A 27,367-nucleotide genomic window follows, 5' to 3' on the forward strand; every position below is an offset into this window, starting at 1 on the left:
TACCTGCAAGAAGTGGAGACTGGGAGAACTAAAACTGCCTGGCAAACCCATATAACAGAATTTACCCACGGACACTGTTATCCTGTGTATAGCTTTGTTATATTGTGCTCAGTCTGACTATTTTCTAAGTGTTACCTGAACTCACCTGGCTAGTCTTAATTAAAATGTTAACGTGTTTACTAACATTTCTCAACGCATTGATGTTAGCCTGATCGCTAAAACCCATTATTTCTGATCTCCCTGAAAGTATCTTTGAATATTGGATGACTTTTCCCGATCTTTTTAGATAAATTTATTGTCCCAAAAGATAAATTGTCCCAACAATCTAGCGTCAGCTAATTTCCAGCTAAAATTTTGGACTTTTGTTGCATCGTGTTACTACAGCAAAGTAGGCCAGGTATTCTCTCTTTTATATATATATATATATAAAAGAGAGAATATAAGCTAGTAAGTAACTTACTGCTAGCATTAGCTTTTGTTAAAGTTAAGCTAACTGCTTCTCAAGTATTTTATTCTTGAAATATAGCCATATTGTTTCCTTTATTTTGCAGGTCATGGAGAATATTACCGGCTAAACATCAGTTAGTTTGCATACTTGTGTTCCCATTTCAATAATTAATGCTAAAACATCTTTGTATGGGTTAATGCTAGCATTGACTCACTCTCTCTTTCTTCATTAAAATTACATTGAATAAAGAAACAAATTAGCCAATGTCATTGATGTTTACGTCATAGCTAATAATAGTATAGGCTAGTAAGTAGCTTGTTGCTAGCATTAGCTTTTGTGAGTGCTAAGTCAATTGCTTTACAGCATTTTTTAAATATATATCTTGAAATATGGCCATATTGTCCTCTATATTTACAGCTCATGGAGAATATTACTGGCTAAACATCAGTTAGTTTGCGTATTTATGTTCCCATTTCAATAATTAATGCTAAAAACATCTTTAGATAAGGTCATGTTAGCATTGAATCACTTCCACTTTCTTCCTAAAAAATGAAGGAGTAACAAATTACTCTAATTTTCTGGATTTTTAGAAACTTCTTTGCTAATTAAAGTATTGGCTATTAAGTAGCTTGTTGCTAGCTGTTGTTAGACCTTAGCTTACTGCTTTTCAAATATTTTTTAAATATTTTAAAACAAGCCATATTTTAATTTCCTGGCTAATGCTACCTTTGAATAACTTCCATTTTAATACTTAAAAGGCTATTAAGAAGTAACAAATTATTCTACTTTATTGATTTTGCTTTCTAAGCAACTTAGTAGCTAACAACAGTATAACTTTGTAAGTAGCTTTTTGCTAGTAGAAACTGTAGTTGTATCTTAGCTTTTATCTTATGAAAGTTTTTTTTTTACTTTAAACATAGCCGTATTGTCTCATACAATTCACAATAACTGGAAAATGTTACCTGCCAAGCATGATTATGTTAGCAAACTCTTGAGAGCATTTCAGTTATTAAGCATTAGCTTATCTAAAGCTAAAACGTCTAAAAATAAGCTAATGCTAGCTCTTAGCAACTTCCACTTCCTGGAAAGTAGTTGAAATTAGACTGCAGTTTGGCATTTTCTGTTTTATTTCTTAACACTATAAAAACAATTTTAGTTACACCAGTTTCTTGGCTAAAAACAGTTGGCTAATAAGTTGCTCAGTTGCTAGCAAACTAGCTAACAAGCGAGTTAGATACTTTATTACATGTAATTATATGGTTTTCAGTGTTCCAAATCTTTAAATATGGCCATACCACCTCAAAATTTCCAGTTCTTGGGTACAGTACCTGAACATTGTCAGCAAGCTAAATGCTAATGATAGACTTAATTTTGAGCCAAGACATTCTCAGATGCCCCCCATAGGTTTTGGGATTACATCATGGCAGACTGCTTTGTGGTTCTAGCTTTCACACCAAAAAACTTCAGAAAAAGCCTGAGGGTATGATACTACGACTGTTTTTTTGTTGTTTTTTTTTCAGTTACGGACATGTCTAGCAAATTTCACTGAAATGTTAACTTGTGATTCATTAAATAAAATGTGGTTGGATTCTATTTTGTGTGGGATTTAGGGGCAAGGGTTTTTGCATGCATGAGTAAAAGTTAACCAGTCAGTGGCTTTATTTCCAATGCTTTATTTTAAAAAAGAGGCAACTGAATAAAAGCCATGAGTACTTTATAGAGGATCATGATCTTGGAAGGGAGGCACAAGAATTCACAGGACATTTTACACTTGAGCCAAAAAAGGAAAGAAACCTGAACCGTCTGCTTTTCAAATGCAGTGGATATGACATCTACAACTGATCTAAAAGACATCAACAGCCTTTACATGCCTTCTTTTCCACTATCCAATCCTACAACGAATAATAAAGCAGTAGCTTTTCTTCCTTTAATAAATATGGCAAAGCTTAGTACAAACTGCACCACACCTGAACATGAGTAAACTAGAGTATTCCAATTCTTCATAATAAAACATTTGGCTTGTTTGAATTCCCTTGTGAGGCAAATTAAGCAAAACTAAACGTGCTACATAAATTAAAAGCTTACGTGAAAATATTAGCTGACATAGTTCAAACAGGCACACTTAAGCAAAAAATTTCTCAAATATGTTAGAACCAATAAACTCCAAACAGCGGTGTCAGTAAAACATTATAAAAAATAAAAGTGCGTTGTCTGATTCGGAGGCTCTGGTTGGACAGGTGTGTGTCAGGTATGGCATCACTTAAGGTTTAAGGATCACGGGGGTCAAGCATAAAGCTTCATTAACATAGTATGCAACACAGGAGTATGCAGGGTTAACCACGCTTCTTGATTTTCTATGGGTGCCCTCCCATCCGCTGGCTACATTTTAAAGCTCCTGTAAGGAATTTTAACTGGTTATAAAGAAAGAGCAAAAAAAAGGGAGTGGTGGCTCTTTGTGAGCAATGAGAGTAAAGGTGATCATCAGCATAAAGATGGAGTGTTTCTGGGCGGTTATATTTAATGCTAAAAGAAATGCTGTGATGGGGGGTAGGTGCCAAAACAGACTTAATTGTTGCTTAAAAAAACATACATGTACAGCACAATGCTTGGTACCAAATTGTCCACAGAGGGTGCCAAAATCAACATAAACCAACGTTTCTTACAGGAGCCTTAAATAAAAAACAACTACTAGAAAAACCTGAATGTGAGTTTTACATTTAAATTAATGTGTTAATAAATTTCCCTCTTTATAGCCCAAACTTCAAAGCTCCACTGGCCTAAGAAAATGTTGGCTACACACTGAAATAATAAAATTCCTATTTTTTTCTTTTAAGGGCTCAAAGTTGAGCTGCTTCCAACCAAGCGGTGATCCTCAAATGAAAAACCTCCAAATTCCACTGAGTGCAACAAATATATACAAAATGGCTTCACAGGAGCTTAATCAGAACAGTGCTGGCTTCTACTTAAGGCCTCATACAATAAAACACACAAAATGCATGGACCTGAAAGAAATAACAGACCATCTTTGCTTGGGATCTGATTTTGCCTTCAGTTCGACCCTACCTGTCTGCCGACAGGTGCATGCTGGGACCCGTAGGTTGCTTTTGATGTGTCATGCACACACGAGCAAGAAGAGGAGAGCACATGGACGGTCACCAGACATCCGTGTTATGACAGTAAAATCCTTATAATATTAATACTGGCATGTTAATAGCACGGTCTGACTACAAGATTAGCCTGGCAGTATTCCGTTAAGCCAGCTAGCACTTAGTCCTCAAGTCACAAAAGCATGTAGAATCCCTTCTCTTCTGTCTGTGATTTTCTTTGCAGATGATGCTGTTCTATTTCCATCTAAAGCTTTCCAAACCTACACAGAACAAGCCCTTAGAAGCAAAACTCTGGATGCTCTGTCCTTCTTTTCACTTTCTTTCTCTTTTGACATAAACATACAAGACCTTTTTATACATTACATTAGCTCAAACTGATTTCCTAGACACATCCACAAACCTTCGTCCACTTACAATTCGTCCCTTACTAATTCCTCTACAAGAGCATCCAGAGTCTCACAGGAAACTACATAACCTAGTTCATACATGACTCAGAAGGTACCTAGAGCTGCTCAGAGGCAAACTAAGGCCTCAGTAACTACTCACATCTACACATAGACACTGCAGTATCGCTAAAAACAGTCAGTTTAGTTAAATTGTGCTTTAAAATAAAGTCGTAAAAAGGAGGGATTGTTCGTTCCACCAGATGCCCTGACTCCTCTCTCCAAAAAGGCAGAAAAGAAGGAGGATGGTGGAGGAAATTCAAGTTCTAGAGTCTGTTCCTATTGCCTCTTTATTTCAGCGTTTGGTTGAACTCGAGACGGAGCCAAGGTGCCGTCGCCGCTCTTTGAGGTTCCCCCATGGTGGTGGAGGGAGGGCAAGAGTGGTAGGATGTTGAGGAGGTGTTGGCATACTGGACGACCTCCCTGCTCGGGCACCAATCATAGCAGGGAGGCTCTGGTTGCGCCTCAAGCCGTCCAATAGGCTTCCCCCTCCTGTTGACACAAAAGTTGCAGAATCCTGGCGTTGCACTGACGTGTCTGACTCTGCACCCTGAAGCACCTTGGTGAAACCCATCTGGCGCAACCTCTCCACAAGACCGACGTTACCCTGGTCAGGCCGGACTCGGCCTGGCTTAGGGGACTGGACAAGGCCTGGGGTTTCCTGGTTGGGGCTTGGTAGGTCGGGATGTGGAGCACGGCCGAGATTTAACCCATAAACGTCCTGGAGGAAAAGCTCAGCCGGTCGCGAAGCTAGGAAATTATCGGCTGAGTGCTGGCGGGATTCTGTGGGCACAGGGGAGGGAGAGGGTGAGTGGGAGGGTGAGTTAGGGGGCGTGCTAGGGAGGAGGCGGAAGAGGGGCTGTCGGAGTGTGGGTTTTGGGGATGGAGGAGGGGTTTCGGTGGAGACTTGTGCAGAAATTCCCCTCTCCAGGACTAGTTTTGCCAAGCCACTGGGGGGCACAGGGGAGCGCCGAGGGGGGAAGGAGTCACCGAGACTCAGTCTGCAGGGAGTTACAGGGGTGCTGGGACCTGTCCTCATGGAGCTGGGTGTGTTGGCCATGATGGATGACTGAGAGCTGGAAAACATTAAGACAGACAGGGTAAGAAAAGAGAGCGATATGGCACTGGACATTAAGTTTGGCATCTATGAATAAAGGGGGTACTGTCTGGTAGCGGGTAATGAATTGGAACCACTGGACAGTTTGTAGCCTAAGAGTCACGGTCATCTTTTCCATAACCTGAAAACAGTTTATAAAGTTTAAAAAGATTTAAATGTTGTCTTTAATTTTTCATCTGCTAGTGTAAGAGATTTTTATGGACAAAAGATATCACTTTTAAAGATACCAATCCCAAATCCAAAATGATGCCACTTTGGGTAATGTGAATAGATGGACTGACTAAGTGGAAAACTGTTCTGTGGTCGGACATATCCACATTTTAAACTGTTTTGGTAAATAATGGTCATTAAGTCCTCTGTGCTAAAGAGAAAAAGGACCATCCATATGGTTATAACACCAAGTTAAAAAGCCAAAATCTCTGATGATGTGGGGTAGGGATACACGCAGTAAGCCAGCTAAACTGTTAAATTTGGAGATTGAATTTGCCAGTGCAAGATTTACAAGTCAATCAACTAATTATCAATCAACTTTTATAGATACAGGCCTTAGAAAATGGTTAAATTCTCTTGTACAATTGTAATGAAGCCTCCTGCTACTAGCTTTCCAACGGAACTCTGCTGGACGTAAACATGAGAAGCGAAGTTTAGCGATTAGCATGATGTAGGAACAGTGCGGTATGGTAGTATTTTGAACTAGAAAATGAAAACAAAGTTCTATGTCTGCTGTTGGGTTATATATAACCACTCAACTGAAGTGACAAGTAACCACATTGAGCACGATATGAGCCCACAAAGGGAATGAAAACTGTGGCGCTAGCTGCTAACTTTAGCCACACTCTACTCATCAAATACCCACCGAAAATAATCCTGTGGTGAGTTTTCTGGGCACTTTCTACAGTTTGGACTACACAGTTGTCTGGGTACATTACTAGGGGGTGTAGTGGGGGTGTATTTGTGCCCATGGCATGGGTCACTTGCACATCTGTTGAGGCACCATTAATACTGGTTGTTATGTGGAGTAGCACATGTTGCCATCAAAGTCACGTCTTTATCAGGGACATCCCTGCTTATTTCAAGAAGATAATGACAAGCTACTCTCTGCATGACTTACAACAGCATGGCTTCACAATAAAACAGTGCAGATACTAGACTGTCCTGCATTCAGTCAAGCCATGTCTCCCATTGAGAATGTACGGCATAAACCCTGCACTGTTTAGCAATTTGAGATATGCATCAAGCAAGAATGGGAGAGAATTTCACTATCAAAACTTTAAAAATTAGTGTTAGTGTTAAACATGTTCATGTCCCAATTTTTTTGGAGCATGTTGCAGACACCAAAAATCAGATTGTTATATTTTTAAAAAATACATCCATGAAACTTTTCAAAAAGTGTGAAGCTTTCAAAGATAAATCATGTCAAAAATCGAAGCTTACCTTGTGGTGACCTGTGTGATGTCACTAGGGTGAAGGATGCGACAGGTTGTGAAGGTGTACGTGGAGAAGGTGGAGCTCTGACACTTCCCTGGATTTTGGACTACACATACAAAAATCACGAAAGAGATGCATAACTAAGTAAAATGCATAATTTCAGGCCATGTTTGTTGATTTCTATTCAAATATTTTAAGTAGTTTGTACCAGAGGAAGTTGTTGTTGTTGTTGATGTTGAGGTGGAACTCTGTGATTGGACCGCTGCTGTACAGGCTGGAATGGGTTGAGCTGGCAGGCTGGAGGTCTCACCGACAGGCCTGAAGTCTGATCTGACAGATGAGGAAGAGGCAGAAATCCCAGGTGACGTAGGGGAGAGAGGTGGGACAGGTAGGACAGGTAGAGGCGACACCGACAGCTTCCTGTCTCTCCTGTCCTCCGGCGTTGATGTGCAGTGCACCTTAAAGGTGATCCCAACTTCCTCTTCTTCTTCATCCTCCTCGTCTTTTCCACGCTCTGCTGCCCCTTTCTCTATGTCATTGATCCTTCTGAGCTCTTCATCCTCCTCGTCCTCCTCCATGTCAGACAGGCGGTATACTGCATCCTGAGCTAGGGGGCAGAAGCCTTTGGTTACCACTCCAGGGTGGGGGTCCAGGATGGTGGCTAGGTGGGGTTTTGCCAGCTGCTGCCAGTGATGGAGGGTCAGGGAACCTAGCAAAGATGTATAACAAAATTATACTCTTTTAAAGTACAAATATTCGTACTCCAATTCAGCCTCTTTTTCATGCATACTAAAATGAATAGGACAATCTACCTTCCATGGGTTTGACGATCTGAAGCTTCTCAGGCAGGAAGGTTTTGAAAACGCTGGAGCTGAACGACAGCTCTGACAGGTTGGAGAAAGACGAGACCACGCTGCCCATCGGCGAGCTGTAGCCACTGCCCTCTCCGTCCGCCAGTGCCTGCAGCTTCTTCTCTCGCTCTGCCTGGAAGAACTGACGCTCGCACAGGAAGTTCTGTCTTCTCAGGGAGAGGCGGTGGAGTGCTCTGGTCAGGTCGTTTCCTCCTGGAGATCCAGGCTGTCCTAGACGCACCTCCTCCCTAAAAGCAGATCCACAATTACCTTAAACCAGTGATACTCAACGTGTGGCTCTTTTATGTCCTAATCTGAAATATTATTCCCCAGAAAACCTCAAAAAAGGAAACTTTGCCCTCAGAAATTATCCATCGCAAATCACATTAATTGGCAACTTTAAATCAATTTTTGCTGTTTTTAGCCCTTTTTTGCCATTTCTGTTTGCCTATTTTTGTCACTTTTGTCCTGCTTTACGCTAGTTTTTTCTCCTTCTTTTGCCATTTTCTGCCACTTTTTGCCCACATAAGCTGCCTTTTACCAATAAATACCACTTTTTTCCAAGTATTGCCACCTTTTACCAGCTTTTTGCCAATTTTTGCCACATTTATGGTGTTTTTTGCTATGTTTTTGCTGCTTTGGACCAATTTTCCCCCCTCTAACTCATTTTTCTTGTCACTTCTCACCTTTTTTGCCTGTTCTGCCCATTTTTCCTACTTTTTCTCCCCATTTTACAACTTTTTATCCATTTTTGAAACTTTTTTGTTGCTTTTAGCCCATTTTTGCCACTTCTCATCTATTTTTGCCACTTTTCTCCTGCTTTTTGCTATTTTTTTCCTCTTTTTTGCCATTTTCTGTCCCTTCTGGCCCATATAAGCTGCCTTATCCATTAAATGCCTTTTATTTCCCCATTTTTGCTACTCTTTTACAGCTTTTTGCCCATTTTAGTCACTTCTCACTAATGTTTCGCTGTATGTTTTTGTTGATTTTGACCATTTTTGCCACCTGTAACTCATTTTTTGTCACTTTTCACCCATTTTTGCCTGTTACTGCCTGTTTTTGCTACTTTTCCTCCCAATATTTTCCACTCTTTGCCACTTTAACCTTTTTTGCCACTTTTCACCACTTAGATTGTGGCTCTTGCAAAGGTATTTTTCAACTATTTGGCTCTCTGGTTGAGCAGGGTTGAGTAACACTGCCCTAAAACAAGCAAGGACATTGTTTGAATGGAAACATACCCCTGATTGGACTGGAAAGGCTGTGCAGTCATGACCAAGGAGCTCTGACCTGAGCCCGGGATTGGGGGCGTGGCTGAGGGTGGACGTGATGCTGAGGCGTTGATGGAGCGGACTGTTTGGAATACTCGTTTTTGGGATACTCTACAGAAAGTAAAAGTCAAATGTCAGAGATAGGAGGATGATGTCATGAGGTTAACTATGACTGTGTCTGATGCAAATAAACACTGATAAATAAACACCAAATTTCCTGATTTCATAATGTAAAGTAGCTGAAAACCTTTGGTCCTTAAAGGCGGTCTCTTCCTCAACACTCAGCTCCCTCCTCATGGTGCCCTCGATCTCTGCAGCCAAAGAGTCCTGTAAAAACATACATAAACACAGACTTAAAGGAGCCTTCTGCACTTTTCTTGTACACAAAGATTTTTTCACAGCTGTATTTACATTGGATGTGAAGGAGTCATGTCCATCCTTCAGGATGTTGTTAAATTTTGCAGGTCCAACCTCTATTAACCGACACCAACATTATGGTGATAATAATATTGTTCATCCTCAATAGAAAGCAATACAAAATAGAATGCTTTAATGAGCCAAAACACTTTACTTATTTACTAATGCTTCAGACTCAGTTCTACTTTCATCCTCTCTTAGTACTGCTCTATAAACCTTAAGAGTCTCTCTCTCACCATGGGGTAGAGGCCGTAGGAGAGGTGCCTTCTCATCCCAGCAGAAGGAGTGTTTTTATTGCGCAGCTCTTTGATCTCCTCCTGGGATTCATGGAGCATCTCCACACACTCCGCATTCCGGTCTGACAACTCTTTCAGCTGCAGCACACACACAATAACACACAAGAAGGAAAATGAATGAATAAACTGTTGACTACAGTCATTGGTCAGGACAATTTAAGTAATAATGAATGCACCAATTTGTCAAAAGTTGAAATAAAAATTGAAATATTCATTAATTTCATTCTGTTATTTTGAACTCAAAATTCTATTTAGAGAATCAAAGAGTAAAAACAATCAATAGTGTTCTACAAATTCTGTATGTTAAGGGCACAAACCTCTTAAAAGCAGCTATGATATCTGAAAAAAGTTAACATTTTCAGTCTTTGTTCAGATAAACAAAGATGTTTTCCTGAAGCTACTTCAGGAGACTCTATGTGTGGGGAGCTGGTCTCTTTAAATCTTTTTAAAAGTGGATTGAAAGCATTGGAGGATGATGCTTCAATTTGTAAATGTTTTGACCAACGACTTTGAGCTCTGTGACTCAGGATTTGTTTGATCTGTGTTTTTAACTGTTATATTTCATGTCTGTAACTCTTAATTTTGCTGCTGCCTGTTTTGGCCAGGACACTCTTGTAAATGACACTGTTGATCTCAATGAATTTTCCTGGTTAAATAAAATTAAAATAAATAAAAAAAATCAGTGTCACAAGCATGTGTCGGGCTGTACCTCTGCTGTGAGCTGTCTCTGAGCATCTTTGGAAGCCTGCAAGTGGATCCTCAGCTCCTCTTTCTCCAGAGCCAGCTGTACAAAAACAACACAACAAAGATATTTAATCAGAAACACTTGACCCTGTGAAGTGTGATAACCACCGGCAACATCTGGTCAACAACTCCTTAAACCTTGATCTAATAAAGCATCAATACTTAGTAGAAAAGATGAACAATAATGACACAAGAGGTTTCACACATCAGCAGGGTGACCAGGGTGGCATCTTAAGTCAAGTCGCTGGTGAAAACCTCCTGATAATTGCTAAATCCCAAAGAGTCAAAATTCAACATTTTGATTTAGGATCACAAAATCCAGAGTTAAACATCAAGAAGCAGGGGTTTTCCACAAGGGCAAGCTGTCAGGCTACTCACTCAGTTACAGCTGACTACTTCTTCCAACTGAACTTAATAAAATAGTTTGAGGACCAAGTGGTCACGCGCTTTTCCTTCACAGTTTAGAACAAGATCAAAATTGCAATTTCAGCTGAAATTGTGTGGGGATGCTGAGAGCTGCATTGTGGAAGAACTGCTGAAAATAGCCAGAAGCACAAAAATAGCTGAAAATAGCATAAAAATAGCATAAATGTAGCTGAAAATGGCATTCAATAGCTCAAAAAAGGATAAAAAAATAGCTGAAAGTAGCCTAAAATAAAGCTAAAAGTAGCCTTAAGATAGCTGAAAATAGCATAAAAATAGCTGATTTTGGCCTAAAAGTAGCTGAAAATTGCGTTCAATGGCTGAAAAAGCATAGAAATAGCTGAAAATAGCTTTTTTTAATTATAAAAGTTAGAAATGAGAAAAGTCATGGCAGTCGAATGATGAAGAAACTTAAGTTTTTAAAGTTTAAACAGTGTTGATATGACAAAGTATGAAGGAGGAGATAGCCTGTGGGGAAGAAAAATAATACACAAAATGGCTGACGCGACTATCAATATCAGCATCAGCATCCCCATTAATTATTTTTCACAATGTAAGTTTCTTTGCAACATGAACATAAAGCTAAAACTCCTTGAGGTGAAAGCCTTTGACTATAATAATATATTACAGGTTTTTAGACCTTAAAAATTTATAATCAATGTAAGAGTGTAAAGTTTTATAAGCCATTTTCTCATTATACTGGATGAACTTTACACATAGCTGAGTTCCCACCATAAATCGTTGCTAAAATATTCACAGGTTTGTAGGAAAGAAAGTGTTATAAGCTCAAAATTTCCAGGAGTAGAGTCTTCATTTAAAGAGAAAGAGGGGGTTAAAAAAAAGAAAGACATTCTGTGTGTTCTGTGAAAAACCCTGCAAGTGAAGACCACAAGGTCTCCAACAGAAGTCCAAATCAAGCACACCAAGTCCAAAGATAAGCCCACTAATTCAATAGTAAAGAATCCAGAGTTAAGTCACATGCTAGACCACCAGGTCCCAAGTAAATTCCAACCAAAACCATCAAGCCCAAAGCTTCATGGCTTAATTCTGAAGAATTTGAAATACTAACCCAGGCCAGATGTACAGTGTATGATTTAAAGCTGATTCTGGCCCAGTTTTTGAGTCCCATGACCCAGAAGTTGGGCTGAATTTCAGCCTCACGACTGTTGATCACAACCCAATCAGCTGCTCCCAACCAGAATTTGTGGCACATTTGACATTTTAGTCGTACAACTGCACACACTGGCATGGTGAGAGCAAAGCTCCCCAACTACAGGGCTTTTTTCCTGATTTCACCTGCAAAAACTGTCAGACTGCATCTGTAATCCCTGTAGCGACAGCAGACATGCCTTCTTACTTAATATGTCCTCATCCTTTTATACTGAAAGCCTCAAACGAAGGGGTAATATCTGAAGGCTCCAGATGAAAGGGAATATTTGTTGTGTTTGCTGGTGATGCTGGGTGTGGGAATTAGTGGAAGCATTTTTGACTGAATTTGAGGGACCTCTTCTAACATTTTTCAATGTTTATTCTCTTTAATTGTTGTCTAGATATCATAGAGTTAATACAGGGCTCACTCCATTGGAATATTATTTTTTCTTTTGCTTAGGACAGTAAAAAGTCCTTCCAACTCAAAGGTTAAAGCCTGCCTGAGGTCAACAGTCCCCGGTGTTTTAGTTAAAGTGACAGTTCAAGTCTTTCTCTTTTAACTCCCCTAACGACAGTCATGTTGTTCATGAGGCTTAGTCAAAGAGCTTACGTGTACGCCTTCAGTATAAACAGTACATGATGTGTAACAGTAGTTTAATCGTCTCTCCTCACCTCCTTCACTCTGTGTTGTAGTTCCACTATCTGAGAGAGCAGCTGAGCGATTTCCTCCTGATGTCTGAGCAGCTCTTCATTCTTCTTCGACAGCTCGTCTGTTAGAGACACGATCTGGCCGTTTGACTCGCCTGAAACAAACATACAAAAACGTCCCAATGTTTAGTTTGACCTTCCTAAAAACGAGGCTGTAATTTTGAAAGTGTGTGCATTTTACTCACGGAGCTCCTTGACACAGTCGCTCACTAGCTGCTGCTCCTTCTCCTCATAACTGATGGTGTCTCTTTTCAGCTGACATGCCTGGAGGACAGAGGTAAAGAGGATCAATTTATCCCTTTTAGCATCATAACCATAACAATCCACACACTATGACCTCCTGTAAAAGCCTGTTTACCAGGACAATGACAATAAAAGCTCTGCAAAAAGACTGGAGGAAAGTGCAAATCCATCCTTTTACAATGTGGTATTTACATTTTGAAATTGTGGTCTCACATATACCTCAGATCTCAGCACGAGGTTCTCCTCCTCCAGCTCCTGCAGCTTGCTCTGCAGTGACTCAAGCTGGCTGAGCGCTGCAGCAGCGGTGGCTAGTCCCACTGGCTGAGGCTGCTGCTGCGGCGTGGACACGCTGGAGTCCGTCTCGCTCTCCTCCGAGGCACTGGCCACCATCCGCAGCAGTTCATCCTTCTTACTGAGCTCATGCTGCACCTGGTGAACCTGAACAGGTGGGGGGAATGGGGAAAGGGGGATAACTATGAGCTTAGTTTAAAAATGTGAGTTTGTCATAATGGAAAAAGGTTGCAATGCAGTCATTAACTATATTTATCAAGTGGCATTATTCTTCACTATCTGGGGTGGAAACTGCAAGTTAAGTCATGGTGTGAAACCCAATATAAGAATAATAATATTACAGTACGATTACAATACAATTCTGCTGACAAACATGTAATTATACTTCAAACTGAAGAAAGCATGCCATCCATAAAGAAGTAAAGTGCTTTAAATAAATAATCATTTTTCTTGATTTCGTTGGTATTGAAATCAATATTGAGGGCAAAAGTACCTGCAAAAAATCTGTCTAAAAATATATTGCTATATTGTTAATTGGTCGAAGGTAGTTGGATCAAGTTGAGGTGTATAATGTCCTTGTTAATTGATTGTTTGCAGATGATACTGTGATATACATCTACTTCTGACAGCTCTAAAAGAAAATGTCTGCAATTATCAGTATTCAATGCATGGCGAATCTTTACTTTATGGATGTAGGCTAAGTGTTATTTTGGTCTAACTCATCTTCACAATTCGTATACAAGTTTTCAAGAGAGGTGTACCTCAAAGATCGAGTTTAGGACCATTTGTTCCCCTACAAGTGCATGCTGACTAAATCGGTTTCTGCCAGATCTAAAACCAAATGTCTGCAAGAAATAATCTTACATGCATGGGTAATGTTTTTATTGTGGATGTGTGTTAAGTCTTTCTTTTGTCTAACTTATCTTCATAATCTGTATTCAAGTTTTTGAAAAAGGTGTACCTCAAAGTACAAGTTTGTGACAACTTCTTTTTTTCCTACAACTGTATGCAAATGACACTGTAATGTACATCAAAATCTGGTGAGGCTAAAAAATAAACTCTCTGAAGTAAGTCTATTATCAAAAATTGTACGTGGTCCAAGGCCTGTGCTAGCTGTTCCTCTCAAGGATCAAGTTTAGGATGATTTCTTTTTTTTTCCCCTACACCTGCATGTGGACTAAATCTGCTTTTGACAAATCTAAAACCAAATTTCGGCAATTAATTACCAATCTTCAAATTATGGCTAATGTTTACTTCAGGAATGTATGCGAAGTGTTATTTTGGTCTAACTCGTCTTTATAATCTGTTAACAAGTTTTTGAAAAAGCTGTACCTCAAAGAACAAGTTTAGGACAACTTCTTTTTTTTCTACAACTGTATGCGGACGACACTGTGATACACAATAAAATCTGATGGAGCTCAAACATAAACTCTCTGAAGTAATTCCATTATGAATAATGTACCTGGTCCAAGGCCTGTGTTAGCTGTTCCTCTAAGGCCTCATTACGTTCCTGCAGCAGGTGGTTCCTGTGCAGTAGTGATTGACCAATCCTAGCGGCCAGCTCCAAGTCTCTGTCCCGCTGTAAAATAAGACCCAAAGTAAGTCGGCTAATAAGACACCAGCTATTAAATGAAGACTGACAGTTGCAAGAGAGGGAATATCTACCTCTGCCAGAAGGTGTGTGACCACTTCCACGTCATTGTAGGTCTTTGTCATCTGCTCCACACGATCAGCGCTAAGAACTGGATAGAAAGACATTTTTAGTCAACTTTTAGGAGAAGTGTAAGTAAACACACGTGCAATATTTTTGCATGCTTTGGCATGCAAAATGTGCAAATAATGAACTCCACATCAACACTCACAAAAACATCTGAAGTAAAATAAAATCACGTTCCACCACAAACTAATGGACACTTGTTTGAACCATGCGACAATCACCTACAACCTACTTTTGACCACTAACAACAGCCATCTGGAGCTACATACATGCATCCAAAGTTGGTATCAGCAGTCAAGCTAGGATTCTTTTGGTTATAGCTACAATACACTGCTGAACCATTACTTTAATGATATAGCACTGCAGTGTGGCAGTGGGGTTGCTAGTGGTCTGTGCATATGAGCTACAAGCCGTCTACAGTGGCAGACAGCAGACCTTTACTATGTCATTTCCTTGTCTGCTGTCATCTACATGCAAAAAACCAGAGAGGGGCTGCAGGTCTGTGGTTCTGAATGGGTCTGAGATCTACGTTAAGGTGCAGACTGAAGCCCCCCTTCCATACTGACACTAAGTAAAGAACTTGCAGAGCAGAACGGGCAGATAGAGCGGGAAAAGATACCTTTGGAGAGGCTCTGAGAGCCAGGGTGGGAATAAGAGGAGGGCTCCAAAGCAAAATACGCTAGTGAGAGAGGAGAGAAGGGAGAGTTCAAAAGGTGAACAAGCGATTAGCTTGTCGTAGGATGAATGGGAGACAGAAGGAAAAGAGTGAAGCTGCAGGAGAAAATGAAAAAGCTAAGGATGAAAGCAGAATCAACTTCATTTTGAGACATTAGTTTGTTGAGAATCAGAGTCTACACATCCATTAGTTTGAACCGCTTTTAGCACCTGAGTGGGTGTCGCCAGCGCTGCACTGCTCCCACTTCCACCTGTTTGAAGAAAATAGCATCTCTAATCACTGAAACATTGCTTAAAAATGTTCCCTTTTTTCTGAATATTAATGTAGAAAACGATAACACAGCCTTATATGAAAAATATAGTGAAATTAAGAGAGGGTTTGTTGTTCTCAGCTCTGTGTTTACAGCCCTTGAACAAAGGTATGCAACCTATTCATGTGCTATTCACAGGCTCAGACATTATACATGCCTTTTCTACGTGTAAACACTCCCCTCTCTGACCACTAGCACTCCTAACCACAAAAAATAGCAGCAGTTTATTTCCCCTCCTACAATGCTGCACATCTTTCTATGCTCCCTCTTTAGTCTTCTGCACACTGAGCGATGAACGATCTGTTTTCAGCAGGAATTAAATGCAATAGCAAATACTTGAAAGGCTCAAGTGAAGCAGCTGCTCTAATGGATGAGAGCAGTCGTCCAGTAATCTGAAGCCCACACTGACCTCTGGATCTGGACACTGCTCTCCCCTCCAACAACCACGGGCTAAAAATAACCTCTGCCCAACAGAGCTATCTTTGTTACATGTAGGGAAACAGAGAAACAATGCTAGTTAAGATTGCCAGTGTTACTGTAAATACGACTGCAATAGCTTAAATCAGCAAACAAAGACGGAGATTGATGTATGTCTTTACCTGTAGGGAGGGGCAAGCTGTCACGGCGAAAATGGCCCATGGTCCATTTAAAACATAACCTACTAAAAACTACATAAAAGCTAGGACATTACTGGAGCTGAGACCGCACACTAAACACATATAGTAATCAACTAGTAGTTGTTGTGCTCAACAGTGATGCACTTTGGCCTCAATAAACAGCACAACTGCAAAGTCCAATAGGTCATAAACGTGTTGATTTGATATGGAATCTATAAATGCATCATCACACACTACAACTAACGATGCATGGCTGCTTAGGAATGTAAACTCTTGCTACATCTGCAGCAAATTTTATATAAGGTATCTAATGCAAAATGTAAAAGGTATTTTAATCTGAAAAACACAGAAATGAAAGAATTATTTGTGTCCTCTCATTATAAATCTGCTCCAGATTTCTTTGACTTGTTTTCCTGCTGGCTCACCTTGATGTGAAAGCAGGCTCCAATTACGACCTTCGGCCCTTTGCTGCAAGTCATCCCTATCATACTATCACTTCCTACAGTTACCTCTATCCAATAAAGCAAATATGAAACAAAAGATGAACCTCAATAAAACTGGGCTTATATCACACTAAGTTCAGGTCAAAGTTTCCGAGAATTAAAGGACTAAAAGTCGGCTTATCCTCTCTCTGACTCTGTGCTGGAGTATAAAGTTTTTGCTGTTTTAGCAGCATTTTTGCCAAGTGTGTCAGCAGTAGTGAGCTCCCTCTGTAGATTTTGCAACTTGGCACAAAAACAGGAAAATGGATACCAGAGATGCATGTATCCCTGCAGGAGTCTAGTGCTGATATAGTTAGGCTTTAGCGTGTTGTTTTAATGCACAAAAATAATCCCCAATATAAAACATTTCCTCATCTTTATACAAAGGCTGTATAAAAAGATGTACGTCACGTCAGTTCCCCAAAATGAAGCCAAAACAACGGGGGTGATCTGAGTGACTGTCTAAGTCACAAGCTCCGCCTCCTCCTTATTGAAACAGTCTATAAAAGCCAAGTTCATGTCAAAACACTTTCCTTAAATATGGTCTCTGACAAAAAAAATTAGATCTCTTAATGTTCAAGAGTTCACTTTTCTGAGAAGTTTAGTTTTAATATTGAAATAGACAACATAAGAGTCTCTGAACCTTCGAAAACAGTGACTTCTGCCTTCATTTAAGTAAAAAATGCTTTTGATGTGGATTTTTACCAAAATTGGGCTATTCAGTAGGGATACAACAACACAGTTGGTTAAATATGTACCTCGGTTTTAGTCATAGTTTTCAGTTTAGTACAATTCCTGCACCATCAGGGTGTTTTTGGTATTTAATTCTTAGGTGTTTTAAGATAATTTTAACATGGCAGCAATGAATTAAGGAATCAAGACACCTTATTTTAATTTAATGCAAAGCAAATGTAATATTATTATATTTATGTTAACAAAAAATTGTCTTTTTCATGTTTTAAATACTTTTCTTTTATTAAAACAAGTGACATGAAAACAAAAAAAACCCTTCAATAAAGTCATACAGAAGTCATACCCCTGGCTGCAATTGGCTGTTTGCCAGCTGACACCCACAGCCAATCCCAGCTCTCTCTCTCAACACAGCTGTCCATTTAAACATGACGTACTTCTCACTAATCCCTGCTTGCATCAATGCCGAAATGTCACGTTGCTGCTGGCAGAGTTTCACCTCCTCCACCCCAGCCGCCTCCTTTATAGCTTAAAGCTTGTTGCACCCTCATATTCAGAGCCATGCAACTATGGATTAACTGCTTCTGAATTTTTTCATTGTTTTTTGAACGTAATGTATAGAATGATTTAATGCTTGAATTTGTTGAAAAATACGCAAGATGTATGTTCATTTCAACTTAATTAAATATTTAGTTGTAGTGGTGAGTTTGTGTTGTGGCATCACGGACTTTTAGTTGAGTGTGCACTTTGGTTGGCAGAAATAGAAGGCAGTCGATATATTTTCTATCATTTCTTGTGTGTTTTGGGTTCATTCAGTCATAACTTTTTCAGTTTTAATGTTTTGAAAATGCTAAAGACGCACTGATAAACTTTTTTTTTTTTCACACCAAGTAAAAGTACTTTCATTTAAGTGCTTACAGGTACATATGACTACTTGATAAAACCATTGCAGCTCTTAAAATCCTTCTTAAAGTTAATTCTGTTATCACAGGATGCTTCTAACCTCTCCTCTTGGCAATATAGCTGTACACAGCTTACATCTGCTCTGCTTTTGTAATCTTTTGTTGGTTTTTGTCAACAATTATGACCTTGTTCATGATGCGTCATCCATCTTTACATACAGTAAGTGATATCTATATGCATACCAACACAGCAGGACAACTAGAGGGCACTGAAATATTAACATGCCCTGTGTCTGCACGTGCATCAGTCACTATTAATAGACTGCTTCTAGTTATCACTTCATAAGTGGAGCAAATGCTTCACCCAGTAGGAAAATGACACCCGGACTCCCTACTGTACCCCATATGTCACACGTGCATAGAAAAACACAATTTAAACACACACTATGCACAATCATGTAAACAAACTATATAATGCATTGAATATTTTAGTGTTTTTGTGAAAATTAAACCTCAAAAGACCCAAAATAAAGGGGAATTCTGCATTAAAACTGTGCCAAGAAGTGAGCAACAGAGAGGAAGTTGTGTCTATCCGACAGCAACTTTGTCTGAATGTAAATACACACACATTCATCCAACTTCCTGTTTCTCTACACAGTATACAAACACTTTCCCACATTCTGTCTGAGCTTGCAGGCATCCTGCAGTCACACCAGCTCACATGTCTCTGCTTCTCCCTGACACACACACACTAACTCCCATGCTCACCTTCAATAGCGAAGTTGTCATAAGCCTCCTCATTGTGGATTTTTAAAACCGGCATGATCCCACTCTTCTCTTTACTGTCCTCTCTTCATGCTCCGTCTTTCAACCCTGCCCCCCTCTCCTTCCTCCTCCTCTTCGTCCTCATCACTCTGTCCCGTGACTCCCTCTGGCTTTGAAATCAGCCACACTTAAACTCTGGCTGGATGACTGGATTCCTCTCTCTCGCTGTCACTCTCCCTCCCTCTCTTCCACACACAAACACTTCCCACTCTGTCTGCTGCGCACAAGCAACCACAGCCTTACACAATGACAACCCTGTGCCAAATAATATCCACGCTAAATCCCTGTGATTTTAATTGAACGGGATGTCCGCTGTGTAAAATGAATCCCTCACGTGTTTAATGCAGCGGGGCGAGTGAACCATCTGCTCTCTGATGTCGACCAATCACAAGAGAGCAGAAAAAGAGACGCAGATACAGAAAAGCTAGAAATAGATGTGATTTTACACTGATTCAAAGAGGAATTTAAAAACACTTACTCATGTAGCGGAAAGTCTCCTCGGCCAGCATGGGGGAGATGGCGCTGTGCTGGCCGGGGGCTTCATCTGGAGAGCAGCTCGGGGAGACGGCCCAGTCCTGGCTGTCTGACAGGTAGACCGAGCAAGCTGAGCTGGAGCCCAGCGAGCCGTAGTGCCTCCCGCTGCTGCCCAGCCCCTCATCTGTGGGTATTAAGACAGTAAACATCATCCATACTTCAGATTTCAGGGTTAATTTCTGCTAAATCAGAGTTTTACAGGGAAAAATTTCCCTAGTTTTTCCCTGTCCCTATCTATTCAAGTTGAGTATGAAAATGCCAGCTTCTCTATGCTGACGCACCTGCAAATTATGCCCTTCTTCTGGCTTTAGCTACCATCTTTTGACACTGTTTGTGGCCCAGAAGCAACAGGCAGGCTTAAACATAGTCATCTGCCCCAGTCTGAAAAAATAATGTTAATTCATATAATTTCTTTTGCACTTTTTCTGCAGAGACCCATTTTGGTTCCAAGGGTCTTAAGTGTGAGTTTTTCATATAAACCTGTAATGCAACAAAATCAGTGTTGTTATAATTTACTGACATATACAACGCTCTAAAAACTTCATCCCAAACACTCCACTCTGCAACTTAAATTTTGCATTTTTCATGTTAAAACAGAGGTGCTATTATGACAAAAAACAACATAAAAATGTAAAAAATATTTCGAAAATAAATAAAAACGTCAAGGTTCTAACTAGGGCTGAAGCTGATTTGAAGATTTTAGCTTTGAAAGAGGAAAAAATATTAATGTATACAATTTACAAGGGTCCTAAGTGTGAGTTTTTCTGGAGAGACCCCGGAGGGTTAATAAAGGCCCACAATGCTGGTCAAATGTAGCGTCTAAGCTGAAGATCAACCATTGCTAATTGGGGCTGTAGCTCTGGTTAGTGGTCAATGCTACACTAATGTAAACAAGCATGGTGAAAAGATGCTAGCATATCTATTAAGATCAGACGGTTTGGAACGTTTGGATCCAGAACAGTGGTTCTCAACTGGGGGGTTGTGACCTAAAAGTGGGTCGTGAAGCAGTTTTCAGTAGGTAGAGAATGTGTGTGTGGAGACAAAGACTAGGTTAAAATCTAGTATATGGCTGAATGCAACTATCTGGGTTGTTTCTTGAAATGCCAGACTGAATTGTGTGTTCTGGCTGGCAGCTAACCTGAAGCTCCCACAGAAAACATCTGGGAAGGGCAGGACTTCTCAGAAAATCTTCAGAAGGTGATTGGAGGAATGTCCTGTCTTCCACATTTATGACAGGCTAATCAGAGCGACAAATTGTGTTGTGCGCATGCGCTACTCTTGTGAAGGCTACCGCTGCCTTAGATTTCTTATGGTGAAGCTCCATCTAAAACAGATGCCAAGGCCAGGTCATGAGACCAGTGATGGGAATTCCTCTTTTCAGAGATACGGATCATTCGGATCAGTTCAGCAAGAAGAGCTGGCTCTTTCGGGGAGAGGAAGATGACAGACTCAACAATACAGGTGAGCGCAACCTGGTTTCATAACCTGCCAGCAGTGCCACGGACTGATCGCCTCCATGCCATGTCATGTAGATGCTGTAATTTGTGTGCAAAGCAGCTACAACCAGTTACTGAGTGCATAAATGTGCACAGTTGTCCAGAAGTTCAACATTTCTCCTTTTCTGATATTCTAATATTCAATATTCAAAAAAGGCATGCAATATCAGACTTGTTGCTGATGGTCTTCCTTGATAATGTTTGTAAGAAGCATCAACATTAATTTCAGTCTGTGTAATAACCACTTATTTCTTTGTTAAGGCAACAAAAACATTTACATAGCAATAGTTCACACAACACATTCTTAATTGATTGAAAGATTAAAAGAAACTGAAAGATATAATTATGAAGAACGCTTTTATGTTGTCATAACACAGCAGGCTTAGGAGAGGAAGGATGTCAGGCTGCAGTGTTTTCTTTCTGAATATGAGAGCAGACTGAGGAAATATTTAAACGTGGTGCTGTACAGCGGATGTGTATTCTCGGCTCAAGCGCTCTACAAGGCAATGTCCTTCCACTTGAGCAAATATGTGGTTTACTGGGACAGACGGGGCTAACTATAGCATCAGGCCCAGAGACAGGGCATAGAGCACTGCAGGGCATTACAACATCATCTTAAATGTTCAGTTTATTACTCCCAGTTCATTTTTTGTATCTTTTAAGACAGAGATAATATAACAGCACAAATGTTGTACCTGTCTCAGTGCTCGACTCTTTCTTCTCCACAGCCCGGGGTTTGGCTTCAAACATGTCCTGTCCTTGGTGCAAGAGGGGACGGATCCCCGCTTGCAAACACAAAGCTGGACAGAAATCAGCAGCCACTACTGCTGGTACATCACATCCTGTTCCTGCATTGAAAGGTGGTGCCTGCACACACCTTTACCTGAGGAGAGAAGAGGTAGAAGTAAGAAAAACAGTCACAGACATGAAAACCGAAAAAAGGCGAGTTTTAATATGCTTATAAGTCATGAAAGTCAAACAACTCAGGGTAAAATTGGCTCAATGATGGGTTAATTTTGTTGTTCATAATCTGTATGTGTGCACTGAGCATCTCAGACTCGGAGCTACACCTTTCCTTGTCCAGAAAAATACCCTCTCCTTGTGTCACACTTCAGGAATTCACAGTAAACCTACAAACTGGAACAAGCCAGCTGCTGTAACTGTGATGCATATTCCTCCTCATGTGTGACAAACTGTTTTAAGGGAGGGCTGAGGGGTGATGCATTGCTCCTCCCACATCCTGTTGCCTATCTCTGGAGGAATGAGACAGGAAGCCCTCTCCTAAAAGGCTGACATCCCAGAGGAAAATTGGGAAAATGAAACACCAGCTGCACGCTCCTGGACAGATTCTTACTGTCAAATTGTCAGGTCCTGTTTCGGTTTGAATCTATTTGCTGCAGCTTGAGTCATCACAGGTAAAAAAGAGGAACTGTAGAAATGTAGAGTTTCTGTTGCATCAGAAAGATGTGAGACAGTGATTTAATATGGATTTGCTAGAATCACAGCAGCAGGCGGCTCAATTTTGTGATTTTCATCCCTAAATATTACTTCATTTCACATACAAATCCAGGATACTACACGTCCCATGATGCAACATCACAGCATTTTTTTGGAAGGGATCTGGCAACCCCCACACCGAGAACCATGACTATAAACTACCATGAAATACCAAGAGGGAAGAAGGGGGTTAGGAAATAGCTGAGATACTGTTAGGCCTCAATTAAAAACTACATAAGATAGGAATGGTCCCTTTAAATTAAGAGATTTTTGGGGGGCGGAAATTCTACAAACTGGATCTTTAAAGGGCCACTAAAAATGACCTTGGGGTGCTGATCTGGCCCCAGGGCCTTGAATTGAATAGCCTGGATCTATAGTCTACTTTTTCCAAAAAGACGATTCACAGGAAGGAAGTGATAAAGAATTAAATCGATAAGAAGAATAGATAATGATATCGATATCAATAAAATCTTGTCAATTCCCATCCCAGGCAACACCATACCGAAAATTTTGATACAGTACGATATGATAGGATACCATACCATGAGATAACATAACTATACCATGCCATACATTATGATACGATAAAACACAAAACATGATACAATACAAAAAATACAAAAATACATGATACAATACAATAAACAGTCGGAACAATCTCCTTTATTAAAGGAAAATGTTTATTTATGAAAAAACAGAGGCGGCAAAAGTACACAAAGATTGTATTCACATACAAGTACAGTTAGTTTCCTTAAAATCAACTTAAGTAAATGTACTAGCCTATAAATCTACTCAAGTAAAAGTAATCTAATTTTAAGTTTACTTCAAGTTCTGTGTAGCTACTGAGGAGTTTTACATTAAAGTATGATCTTTTCTTTTTGGCAGGAACAACAAGAGAACAGGTAATAAAGGAAAATACGCCACAAAATTGAGTGTTTCAATTAGACTCACAGAGTTTAATTTAAAACTTAAAAAGTGCCTGTATTTTTCCATAATAGCCTACATATAGTTAAACTACACTTTCAAAAGTGTAAATTATTTTAAAAAATGACAGAGCACTGACTCAGGTGAAGAATGCACAAAGCACCTGAAGTTACAGCCATTAATTCTAACCCAGTGGATAACTTCATGGTGCAACAGGGGGGTGTTTCTGGTTGTGATGTGGGATCATTCTTTCGCTTTGTGTTACTCTGGAGTCAACAGAGGTTGTAAAAATACATGAGTATAGGACTCAAGTAGAAGTACAGTTACTCTGGTTTAAACTTACTTCAGTTGAAGTAAAAGTGATCAAAAAAGTCCAGTTTCCTCCAAAAAAGGTACTCAGTGACAGTAATTATTTGATTATTTTGAGGCTGGTTTGAGTCTTAGTGCAGCCAGGTCATAACAACTCAGAAGAAACGGCAATAAAGCCTAAACTGATACTAGAAGATAATCAGTTTGTTGTTATGAGCTCATACTAGGAGTTATCACGGTCACCTGAAAGTTTGAGAGTTGTCCTCATTTCAGACCAGGTTTTCAACCGACTCTCCTGTCCTCAGCTGTGCAAATTAAACATTGGTTTAACCCTCAGGCATCACTTTAATTTCACTTTAATAATGCCCAGCCATCCAACATTTGGTTTAAGGAAGATATCACATTTTTTCACTTTTTCATAAAAACAACATTGACTTTAAGTAATCAAACTGGCATTTAAAGGGTTAAAATCCTCAAAATGATTGAATATTTGGTAGTTTTGAGCACAGCTGAAGTTGTTTAAGAGATTTATGCAAAAAAAGCAAAAAAAATATCAATCTGTTAAGTTTTTATAGCAGTATTTTGGAAGTGGACATTTTTGTCCTTAATGGCTTTAAAGGGTAGTAAATTTGTTTCACAGTGTTCCCCTGAGCAATTAGAGCAACTGAAATTTGAATTCAAAAATTTGCTTAGAGAGAAACGTTAGACCATACTCACAAACACAGCCAAAATGGTGAGCAGAGAAAGAGGAAAAATTAGCCCAAACGGACAAAAATGTCCCTGGTGATGCCTGAGGGTTAAAGAGGTTTAGCAGACAGACCAGCAGCAGCATTACTCATATGAGTGAAATCATCCCAGCTCACAGCCGACTGTGATTTGACAGCAGCTCTAGCATTGGAACGAGGAGGCGAGGTTCTCTGGTCAATTAGGTCTGCTCGAGTCTGGTCATAAAGTTAGTATAAACAACCAGAAAACTGAGACTCAATATATGGTTACAAAATCATGTTACTTTTATTCACCAACCCGCTGGCTGGTAGGTCGAGGAAATTCACCAGACGCTGCTAAAAACAGCTGATAAGTCAGTCAAATTTCCTTGTATTTTATCATTTGGCAACAGTAATTCAGTAACTGTACCACAGATGTCAGGACAAGCATACATTGCCATAAACATATTCTATCTCACCCCCAGCCTTTCTGAGAGGGTACCGTGACCCCAGCACCATCTGTGTCATTGACCCCAGTGTTAAGCCTCTGCATGCAGACATATTATATGCATATTAATGTACTTGTTTTTTTGTGTGTGGGTGGGTTTTTGTGCACAAGGCTTCGGAGAGACAGTCCTTGGGCAACATTCATCCTCTGCAGCTTACATAACACTGATGCTGAGCTCTATGAAGAAGATTACTGTAATGCACGCCATGCTAACAGGCAGCTCAAATGCAGTTTTACCATTAAAGGCCAGCGCTGACCCATTTCTACCACTGGCATTGACTGACTGGTATTGGAAGTATGACATTCACATCAGGGCTGAGGGTCATTCCATGCAGAAAATATTGATATTTATGTGGCTGATTTGACTGCTACATGCATTCACTTACACTGGGAAGAGAATTTCTGCATCACAGCAACATCCCTCTGACACAAGCCCTGATGTAAAATGGCAACACTGTCGTTGACCAGGCGCCTGTGAGTCAGCTCATGAGTAATAAAGCCAGACAGCTTCTTGTTTAGGGTACAGCCTGCAAGACAGAGTCTTCAGCTGAGGAATAAAGTAGTAAAAGATGCTGTTATGATCATAACAGCTTCTTTATTTCACAAGGTTAAACATAAACCCACAAAATGCTACTCTTACACAAACACTCAATTTACTCCAGCTTTATAAAAGGCTGGATCGAACTCTGACCACACTCTGGAAACCACCACTTAATGTTGTTGATGGATTATTGAGCATTATAAAAGGTGTCAGCGCAACAGTGGGGCAGGAGCCATGGCCAGACAGCATTATACTAGTCTGTCACAGCTGTCCCGGGAGATTTGCCTGCTTGCATCAGCTCTCTGCAGACTTTATGTCCCCTTCATGTCTGAGCTAAGCATTCAGTTGATGCTCTTATATGGTGTGACACATAATAAGTGAGGCAGTATAAATGCCACTACGATGTTCTAGGCCGAACAAAACAATCAAAAACAACTTTCTCTACTGTCATAACTTCAACTCTGAGCTTGTTGATCTGCTTCTGTGTGAAATTTGCAGGGATCACTGTACAGCAGACGACATCCAAACACACGTAAACACATCTAAACATCATCTGCCCAAAGGCATGATGGAAAACAGAGTTAAACCAACACTGGTGGATCAACACTGTATACTTGTGTTGAAGGAACAGTACTAAGTTCAAGTTCAAGTTCCCAAAAATACTCTGCAGCAGACCTTTGTGTAAATCTACTACTTACTCTCCATCCCTGCTCTACTAGAGACTAGAGGGAGCCTGAGTCCACCCTTTTATAAGTGGGGCATTAAATGGAAGCAGCATGTGATTCTGACTGCAAACCATCACTGACAACCTCTGACTCAAACATCAGCAGACATGCTTTAACATGATTTACCAAGGAGATAAAAGCACACCTACTTACGTACAGATCTGCATTTATAAACAAATTCCAGAGATGTTTTGCATTTTAACAGACGTAAAAAAAAGACTCAACATTGATTTAAATGCTTAGAGCAATCTTTAAGAGCTTTAGAATTCACAAAAACATTTGATTTGGGTTTATATTTTTTAAATAACCGACATTGTTTGGGTTGGACTCCGTGTGTCATCTTCAGCTTTTACAGGAAGAGGAAAAAAATCTATAAATCCACGTTGTTCGCAGATATCAAGACCTCATTTGTGAATTATTTAGTTAAAAACTACACATTAAAATGCCGCTTTAAACCAAGCTATATCAAATAAAGGGAACTGACATCCGCTAGTACATAATTTGAGTTACGTTACGTTAGCGTAACCAGTAAACAAAAATGCTACGCAGGCCAACCTACATCACAAAAACACGCTAAACCTAATATTACATGTCAGAATATGTTTATTTATTAAACTTTACTAAAATATAATTCATAAGAATGTAATATTATTGTCATAAGGGGTTAGCATTAGCTGACAGGACGGTAAATATGCTATCTCGTGATGGGCGAGGATGACAGCTTCAACGGCTAACAATGCCAGCGCGAGCTCCAACTGACAGCATCCCTCGCGTGGAGAGGGAATTATGACATGCAAAATATGAAATAAGATTTTGTATCATAAAACTTACCCTATATCAATAATAATCCACAGCATGGGCAATCCCAGTGGTACACACGGTGCCCGTCAACCCCTTCACCAAAACCTCTAACAATAGAGGGGAAGGGAGCGAGGGAGGGAGACCCAGCTGCGCGTCATCACAGCGCGACGGTGACG

The 27,367-nt window shown here is 40.0% G+C and overlaps 1 protein-coding gene across 3 annotated transcripts; it reads right to left on the reverse strand.

Moving 5' to 3' along the window:
* Positions 1-1,724: 1,724 nt before the first annotated feature.
* On the reverse strand, positions 1,725-27,359 carry trak2 (trafficking protein, kinesin binding 2). 3 transcript variants are annotated; one of them, XM_041782137.1, is made up of 17 exons: positions 27,222-27,359; positions 21,878-22,065; positions 19,631-19,810; positions 15,270-15,329; positions 14,599-14,675; positions 14,396-14,512; positions 12,862-13,080; positions 12,585-12,663; positions 12,364-12,494; positions 10,085-10,159; positions 9,316-9,453; positions 8,910-8,989; positions 8,633-8,773; positions 7,356-7,642; positions 6,752-7,252; positions 6,550-6,649; positions 1,726-5,074 (listed from the first exon to the last, which is right to left on the reverse strand). In XM_041782137.1, exons 2-17 carry the CDS (start codon positions 21,930-21,932, stop codon positions 4,294-4,296), a joined length of 3,021 nt encoding a protein of 1,006 aa, XP_041638071.1. In that variant the 5' UTR covers positions 21,933-22,065; positions 27,222-27,359; the 3' UTR covers positions 1,726-4,293. The 3 variants fall into 3 exon arrangements, with proteins under 3 accessions (XP_041638073.1, XP_041638071.1, XP_041638072.1); XM_041782138.1 differs by lacking the exon at positions 15,270-15,329 and having other exon boundaries at positions 1,729-5,074; XM_041782139.1 differs by lacking the exons at positions 19,631-19,810; positions 21,878-22,065; positions 27,222-27,359 and adding an exon at positions 19,096-19,165 and having other exon boundaries at positions 1,725-5,074.
* Between the last annotated feature and the right edge of the window lie 8 nt (positions 27,360-27,367).

The sequence above is a fragment of the Cheilinus undulatus genome, linkage group 24 (assembly GCF_018320785.1).
Source record: "Cheilinus undulatus linkage group 24, ASM1832078v1, whole genome shotgun sequence".
Classification (NCBI taxonomy): Eukaryota; Metazoa; Chordata; class Actinopteri; order Labriformes; family Labridae; genus Cheilinus; species Cheilinus undulatus.

Excerpts from the sequence above, each read along its gene's own strand:
- trak2 (XM_041782137.1), bottom strand. The coding sequence starts at position 21,932 with ATGTTTGAAGCCAAACCCCGGGCTGTGGAGAAGAAAGAGTCGAGCACT. Across the intron at positions 12,664-12,861 it reads ACCTCGTGCTGAGATCTGAG|GCATGTCAGCTGAAAAGAGA; the intron begins GTATATGTGAGA and ends TCTGTCCTCCAG. Across the intron at positions 5,075-6,549 it reads ATCACACAGGTCACCACAAG|CTCTCAGTCATCCATCATGG; the intron begins GTAAGCTTCGAT and ends AATGTTTTCCAG.